This window comes from Fulmarus glacialis, unplaced genomic scaffold (genome assembly GCF_000690835.1).
Source record: "Fulmarus glacialis isolate BGI_N327 unplaced genomic scaffold, ASM69083v1 scaffold48956, whole genome shotgun sequence".
Classification (NCBI taxonomy): domain Eukaryota; kingdom Metazoa; phylum Chordata; class Aves; order Procellariiformes; family Procellariidae; genus Fulmarus; species Fulmarus glacialis.
In genome coordinates, this window is record NW_009218422.1 from 2,850 (window position 1) to 11,517 (window position 8,668).

The 8,668-nt window shown below is 36.5% G+C and overlaps 1 protein-coding gene across 1 annotated transcript; it reads right to left on the bottom strand.

Moving 5' to 3' along the window:
• Positions 1 to 3,534: 3,534 nt before the first annotated feature.
• LOC104071104 (VIP peptides) lies at positions 3,535 to 8,441 on the bottom strand. The gene is made up of 5 exons (XM_009580033.1): positions 8,281 to 8,441; positions 7,790 to 7,894; positions 6,144 to 6,263; positions 5,366 to 5,474; positions 3,535 to 3,815 (listed from the first exon to the last, which is right to left on the bottom strand). The coding sequence occupies exons 1-5, from the start codon at positions 8,439 to 8,441 to the stop codon at positions 3,807 to 3,809; spliced, it is 504 nt and encodes a 167-aa protein (XP_009578328.1). The 3' UTR covers positions 3,535 to 3,806.
• Between the last annotated feature and the right edge of the window lie 227 nt (positions 8,442 to 8,668).

An 8,668-nucleotide genomic window follows, 5' to 3' on the forward strand; every position in this document is an offset into this window, starting at 1 on the left:
CCTTCTGTGCCAGTCACAAACCAAATGGGAAATCTCCAGTGGGAAGCCAGGGGCTGTTTGTGAGCAGGACAGGTTGCTCCTGCAAATCTGCTTGTGCCAGGTTCTCTGCAATACTCATCTCCATAACCAAGGCTGGCAGTTATTAGATTGCTGCACCATAAATTTAAGGACTGTTGTAACTGTTCCTCTCAAAAACATAGGTATACATTCATACACTAGCTTTGCAAGCCAAAAGCGGGAGTATTAACAAGAGTGGGGAAGCTTGTAGTAAGTGGAGGAGGGAGAGAGGAAATAAGGAAAAATAAAAGAGGTAGTGGAAAGCATAGGTAGTATCACAAGAGGCAACAGACAGCCTTTTCCATCTACCTTTTCCTAATGCCTTGCAAGCAAATAAATTGTTCCTGTATACATACATCTCTTTCCAAAAGGTCTGTCTTTGGGGAGAATTCAATATTCCTATACATGAAGTTATACCTATGCTTTGGATCCAAGTTACCCATTTTCATATTTTTAAACAGAAATCTTGTCTCAGACTTTCAGGTGGAACAAACACTCATAGCCCCTCAAACCTATTTAAAATATCAGAGGAGCTGTTAGCGTTTTATTCATTTTTAATGTGTTTTTACCAGCTGTAATTTTAAAATGTTTTGTCAACTTTTGTAATTCTCATGGTCTTATTCACAATCTTGAGGGTTGCCCTTGTGTGGGTGATGATTGCACAGATGCACGCAAGCATGCAAATCTTCTCTGTGGATTCAGGACCAGAAAATATCCCCTTCCAGTGCTGGTAAAGATGCACTTAAGGGTCATTCTGTCCCTTTCTTTAAAAGCTCCATGGGGTAGGTCCGAGAAGCAAACCCCATTCAATAAAACAAAAAATAATGAGTTCCATCCTCTAGGATCGCAGGTATTCCTACCCTGCGTTAGAAGTGAAATTCTGGAGAAACATGGTGAGATGTTTCTTTAACATATACCCCAATAACCCTTTACAGTTTTATTCCTTTCTCCCGAGTGGTCACATTCTCTCTGCTAGTGATGCTCTTCTAAATCTCCCGGGTATTTGTTTCACTCCTAGCAGTCCTCTTGATGCTCTCTTTGGAGCTGCCCCTTTCATTCTCCTAATTAACGCAACACTTTGATTCCACTCATGACATTTTGCAGATGGGTTGTAAGATTGGTGACATGTGTCAAGACTCATTGAGAGACTGAAGATTTGTCTCATTCAGTGAAATGTTGCAATTTTCTCTTCAATTTTATCATTTAACCTTACCATAACCACTTGCCTGTGGAGTTGAGGTGAACAATGTTACATCTTCCACAGGTAACTAGTCTCAGTGCATTAATTGGGCTTTATATGTCCTATAGAATGTCAAAAGTTGCTATGACAAGTTAAAATAACTTTCACACAAATATCAAGTCAGGTATATTATTCTGGAGGTTAATAGCTCTCCTTTCAGTGCTAGGTTTTGCTAAAATGTACATAAAATTTAGCATGCCTTTTAGACTGTCTCTATTTGCTAATCCTCTGAGGAAGCTATCACAGTATTATTTTAGTTATTACAATTAGAATATTAATTTTGTATTTTATAATATATATATATGATTTCCTAATAAGCATCCCTTTTTTCTGTAACCCACTCCATCTCCATTGTAACAGAAAATCCATGTTCAAAGGTTCTGCAGTTTTCTATGGAGAACAAAATACTGGGGAGATTAAACATTAGATGTGGAAGACAAGCTCTTCCATCAGATACCTTATTGTAAACTGGAAATAAATTTAAAAAGGCAAATTTAGAAAAAACCCAAGGATTTCTGGAAATACAGAGTAAAAAATTTGATCACTCCAATTTTTGTTACTTTAAATTGAGTGAATGAATATTATGTATATCTAAACAGAGTTCTATGTATGAAGACCATATGCAGCTTTGCTTCGGGTTAATATTTTCACTTTTTTTTTAAAGATTACTTATCACAGAAATCCCAACAAAGTTCAAACTACACTGAAGAAAATTTCCAGTTAAGTACTATAGCATCAATCTGTTAGTATCCTTCAAGTACTTCCTTCAAGTATCCTTTTGCACTCAAATTTTCATAGTAAGATAGAAATTGAGAGTGGACCACCATTAGAAGACCACTTTTCAAGAGAAGACTTCAAAATTACATCTAACTTTTGTGAATCATTCATTGGCTTAGGCTAAAATAAATTCTGTCAAGGCTAGACAGAAATAGCAGTAATAGCATCTGATCTGTGCAAGCTGGTTTTCTTTGACATGCAGTCGCCAATATTCAAAAAAATTGTAAATCGGAAGGCTACATATTTATGAGAAGTAGTCTTCATAAATCTCAAATTTTATCATGTTTGAAGCTTCCTTCTAAATGAGAACAGTAAACTTGTAAGTGAAACTTGTAAATCAGTTTTATCACTGTCTATGTGTGCATATGTATGATACATAAATATACTTGAAATTCCAAATTGAACTTGTAAGTAGGTCTGGTAAGTTTTTCTACTTCAAATTTCATCTCTTTCTAGGAGGTGGGAGGGGAATCATGAGAGTGTTATGGCTGGTATCATGCATGAATATGCATTTCATATGTTGTGTGTGCAGTACCACAAACCTTCCTTACTGCAATGGAACTATCGGTCCTTACAACAGTAAATAATCCTTTAGAAAATGATCCAATTTGTTAAATCTACAATTTTAATAAAATACAACCAGATTCTGATTCACAGCAACAGTGAATCAGCTGCAAATTTCCAGTTCCATACTAACCTACAATGATACAAAGCTAAAGAAATGGGGACTGGAGGCTCACTTGTTTGTCTTTCTAATATAACATAGTATACCTCAGTTAAAAAATAATGTCTTCCTCTGTTGCTATAATAGAGACAGCACTTACTGGGACCTCTACTGTTCCAGGTACCTGTAGCACTGATTCAAACCAGTAATAGTTTGCCGTGATACAAAATGATTTATTGTCTGCATATGTAAATTACATTCATTCTGAAAAAATAGTAAAGTGTCTTCGGATCTATTTCATATATAATGAATAGTTTCATCATCAAAGCTACAGACAATTAAATGTAGAATAACTGGTCACTTTAGGCATCAAACGAATCAAGGGATAGCATTCTTTGCATGCTTTGTCAGCTCCAGAGCATCCAAAACACAACTGAAAATAAAGGATACATTTCTGGTCTTAGTATAATTTGTATATTGTGAAATATTAAAAATGTGAACAGGAAGTAAAGATGCTGTTGGAGGTCAAATAATTTTTAATGCTTTTTCATTCTCTATTTGCTTGGTAAGCTGCTAGAAAAGCATTCCCTTTTGCGTGGCAGTAACCTTCAGAGATCTTTGTAGTGCAGTTTTACATGCTTTGCACGTTATTTTCCTCACGTTTTTACGCTTGTTTTTGAAGCTATCTGGAAATGTATCCCTATTATCATGCAGGCTTATCTGAAGTTGTACCACACCTAAAATAAGGCAATTAATTAGTAATGACGGGCTCTTTTCAGCTGCACACTCATTTTCAAATGAATTTATTGAAGTAAAGGATTTACAGCATATGGACTCACAGATGTCTCATGAGTTAAACTGGCATCCATATGTACAGCTTTCAGTAGAGACTCTAGAGTAATATTTACAATGTAAATATCAACTTTTATTACATAAGAAACAAATATATCACAACTTTCACTTCACAACATATTTGTTCTGGTTTGATGACTAAAGTCATCTCTTTGAAATACAATATGTGGAACTCAAAAATAGCTTGTTCTTGTCGTAGATTTTACCAGGTGTCCTTCAGAGGTCCTGAAAAGCAAAGGAGAAACATGTTTTAGAAGTCATTTTCATAAGCAGTTGCATCATGAGGTGTATAAAAGCAGAGCACAGACAAGAAGTAACACTTGATATAAAACAACTGCTGTGCTTGGGACTGACAAGCATGAGATGGAGCTTTTCACAGGAGCTTGGTGGGCATTACAGCCAGCAGACAAGGCTGTAGGATGAGGAAGAAAGGTTGAAGGATTAGGCAAAAATGTTACTACACATTGGCCTACAGCGCCAATGGAACAGCTCACTTGGAAAACAACTGCATCCTTGAAATGGATACACGAATTCAGATTGCTTGATACGCACTACATCAGCAACTGGGCGCTGCGATAAAATGACCAGTAATAGTCAATACTGAGTAAGCGATTCACCTATAGGGAGATCTGGATCATCAGTACGGTCCATAAAAAAGGAAAGGACTGAAAATATTTCCAGGAAGACACCCGCGACCCGCTGCACCACTACTCTCTCACTTAATCAATGTCAGCAGTTTTAGAAGGTGCAAAATCCAGGAACAGATATTTTTGCAATGATCTTGTCTAGAAAGAACATTTCTTTCCTGAATCCCATCACTTACAAATTGTTTTGTTCCTTGAGGCATAAGCAGTTTATTTCCTTTCTGATCTTTGGGAACTTTAGAGGAACTGCCACATTTGTGGAAAGGAAAAGAACATTTTCTTTCAGTCTTGGAAGGAAACAACACTTTGGAGAAATGTCTTTTCTTCTAAACCCCCCAAACCCCCAAGTTATCTTCAAGAGTAGCCTTTTTTCTTACTTGTAGTTGAGACGCAGCTGAATGCCAAAACCCATCCTACCATCAATTTCATAATACGCTTTTGAGGATACCAAACCCGATTCACTTCTACGTTACCCTTTCAATTTTATGTCCCTGCAAGTGCTGTGATGTAGAAGGGTTTACATTTCAGTAAACCAAAGAAACATATTTGAGAACGATTTTAGAAAAACAGTAGTAGCTAAATGGAAAACAGTAACTGCAATATTTGCATGTCAGATGATCCCTCTACAGCATACCTCAGATGGGAGCCAAGTGCTTTCTTAATGCTTAGGGTTCATGTTGCTGATCCTCTCAGTTCTAGGGGCAACTCCCTTCCAATGAAATAGATGTTAAACAAAATGTGCAGCTCTTTTTTTTTTTTTAATGAAAAGAAATATCCTTGAGTTTGTTCTCTGAAGAAATAATAATCTTTGTAATTAAACATGAGTCAATTCTGGTTTTACGCTGCAGTGCACACAAGTTGAAACACCCAAGTGTGTTAGATGCATTATTAACAGTGCCATTTAATTAGGAATTTTCAATAACAGCAATCATGGGATAACTTAATTATTGTTATTAAAATGATTACTATATTCAGACACAATCCCTATAGAAACATGCAGCATTTCATGTAACACGGCTCTTTCCTAGATAATTCTGCTTTTCTGACAGGCCACATTTCACGTATGACTAATCTCATTTTATGGGTCAAGTCAAGTAACAGATAGCAAGAGGAAAGAAAATCTGGGCATACCAGTGGGAGGTGGCTCAGCAGCTCATCTACAGAATCATAGTTTTCTGAAAATGAAGGTTCAAGAAGTTCTGCTTCATCTCGAAGTTTAGTGGGGTTTAGCTCTTCCTGGCTGTTGTGGATCAGAAACAAGTTTAATTGCTCTTAGAAGAAAAAGCAAACAAGCAAGCAAAGCCGCCTTCTAACTGTAGCTATTGCGCATTTTGTCAGACTTATACCAAAGTGTTATAAATCACATGAAATAGCATGTTTAATGGGTGAAGAGACATGATATTTAAAAGCAGTTGTCTAAATGAGTGAATATACAAACAGAATATAAGCTCTACAAAAACATGTGCTGCCACTTTTCACCTATACTGATTAGCACATATGGTCCTTCTGGGACTTCTAAGTTTTCGTTTTGTATGTTTACTTAAAGGCAAATTTTCAACAAATAGCGTATTTTCTTTATAAAATTGTTGCAGATGTTCCATAGCTTTGTGGATTTTTCCTTAAGAGGCTTTTTTATAAATAAAACCATTTTAAGAATCTGCCAGAAGCTTTTTAAAATTGCCAGATGCCATCTCCTCTTTATTCTTTTATACTAATCTGATTGTAGTGTCTGTTCCAGTCTGGAAGAAAATGCTGTCTGTATTTGAAAACCATGTTATAAACTACGTTATAATGTCATTAATGTTCATTGCCTTTTGTTTCCTTTCTGTACACATACATGGGTATAAATCTTTTCTGTCTTAATACCATACAAGTATGGAAATAATATATATTTGCTTTCTTGTAGTACCTTCTTTTTCCAGTTAAAACTGAGTTTAAGTATTTCTTCACCGCCATTTGCTTTCGAAAGCGGCTGTAGTTGTCAGTGAAGACAGCGTCAGAGTGGCGTTTGACAGGACTGTCCTGGGAGCTGGCAATACAATTACAAAGAAAAAAATAATAGACGATATCCGTTTGAAAGAAGATATCGTTAAATGAGTGAAACAAACTTTACAATGTTGATTAGCTAAATAACATCAAATTTTCATTTCAGCTTTCATTTCCAACTATGATTTTGGATCTTTCTTCTGTTGAAAAGAAGCCACTGCTTTGATTGCTTACTACGTATTTTAGTAACAAGGATCAAATTCTAAGGATTGGTGTTCAGTCTTTTTGGGCACACCTTCCACTGATTTCTTTCTCCTGCTCAACTTTGCCATGGCCCATGCAATTAGGATCCATACTCAATGATTTCTAGAGTCCCTGTCCCAGGGATTCTGCAGGATCAAATGGCTGAGTGTGGATTTCACAACTCCCTCCCGTCTGTTCTCATAGCCCAGGTTACTCTTTTTAATAAACTGACTTCATTTTGATTTCTATCATTTGCATAAATATATTTTAGTACAATGCCAAGGTGCAGACTGGTTTAAGTCACTGTAAGCTCTTAAAGGACCTGGTCACTGTTCATATTGAACTCAGCGAGGACGGAGCCTGCCTCAGAGGAAAGTAAGAGTGTAGCATCACATACATAGCTACAAATGCTTGTTTTAAGGAGACAAAACACACCTTGTGAAATCCAAACATGGAGGACTATTTTTCATGCATGATCTTGGGAAGCCTTAGTGTGTTCTGCTTTAAATGATCTACTTTAGTTTATGGCGTATAAGAAACTGGCACTATATGTTCTGGAACAAGGCAGCATTGGCATAAATGCAGGACCTAATTTTCACTCAGCTTTTCAGCATATGAAGTAGGCACTCAAAGGAACTGCCATATTGGGTCAGACCAAAGTATTCTCTTATTCGGTTCCCAAGAATGCAAGTAGCTGCTGCTTAGGGATATAAAAACAAGGGAAGTATACAGTGATCCTTTCCAGCATCCTGCGACCATTAGTTTATGAATGTCCTGGTCCGGAAGTCGCATCCGGATCCCTTGTCTACGGATTTGCCTCATTCTTTTTCAAATCATTCTGTAACACAGATTTCCCAAACATCTGGCAATACGTTCTACAGTAGGAAAAAAATCATTCATTTTTGTTTTCACTGTAAACCAACCGTTTCTTAATTTCATTGAGCATTCCCCTGCTGTTATGTAAGTACTGACTACTTTTTGTATTTACTTTTGCCATTCATCTGCCAAGCTAGTAAAAACACTACCAGAGAAAAAAATTAGGAAATTGGTGTGACAATCATTATAATATTGCCAGTATTTATTATTAGTGCCATGTCCAGTGTCTGTTGCTCTACCCCTCACAGCTGTATCAGGAATAAATAGTAACGTATTCATTTCGTAACAAATACCACTAAGTTGTTACATAGGATTTTCAGCTCCCCTATCGTATATCAGTTTCTCTTTCATTATCTCTAAATCGCAAAAATGAGAACTTAGGTATAGGGTAAAAAATTGCCAATGAAGTCAGCTAGGAAAAAACTCTACCTAATGTAAGCGTCACCTCACCTAACTCGTTTTCTAATAAGCGAATGCAGATATCTCTTCACAGCAAGTTTAGCCAAAAGATGGCTGTAGACGCTGGTGAAAATTCCATCAGCATGCCTTGCATTTCTGAAATGGACAATAAATAAACTCTACAATACAACCTGGGTTTCATATCATTTTGATAACGTTCATTTTGTAAACATACTGCTTTCCTTAAGTTATCTATTGTACATATTAAATTAAGCTAATTTCATAAAACAACTTCCAGATTTTCACAATATACTTTTTAGCCCTTCCTGGGAAGTGAATGAATTCATCACGCCAGAATGTCAGCGCAATCAACATTTCTGCAGACATTCCTACTGCTACCAGTATTCAACCAGAAGCCGTGTGGTTTTTTTTCTGTAATTGATTCTTCCTTTCCTATTTCTTAGTTTGAAAATGTGACTGATCTTTTGGCATAATTCAAGTAGTGCATCATCATTTGTATTTATGATAATAAAGAAACTCACCTATCAATAATTCTGGACAGATCAAAATAGAATTTCTCATTTTCAGGTAGTGTGTTCTGCAAAATGTCTGATTCAGACTTTAATGACCCGTGGGCATGGTCAGGTTCACTGGCTCCATCGAATGGCATTCTGTTTCCCAATCTGTTGGAGAATGAACCCATGTGAAGTACAGTTAGCTGAGGACATGCAACACTTCACTGCAGCTTACATTCTGGTTTGTGTCAAAATGCACATCTACCTACTTCAATCCGTAAGGCATTTTAAAGTAGTCTGGACAAAACAAAAATCACTTTCTGGTATAATCCATGCTCAGTGATACAGTAATCGACATAACAGATCCCTCTCTCTAATGCATACTTTCTAGATATATGTTGTTATTGCACACCAT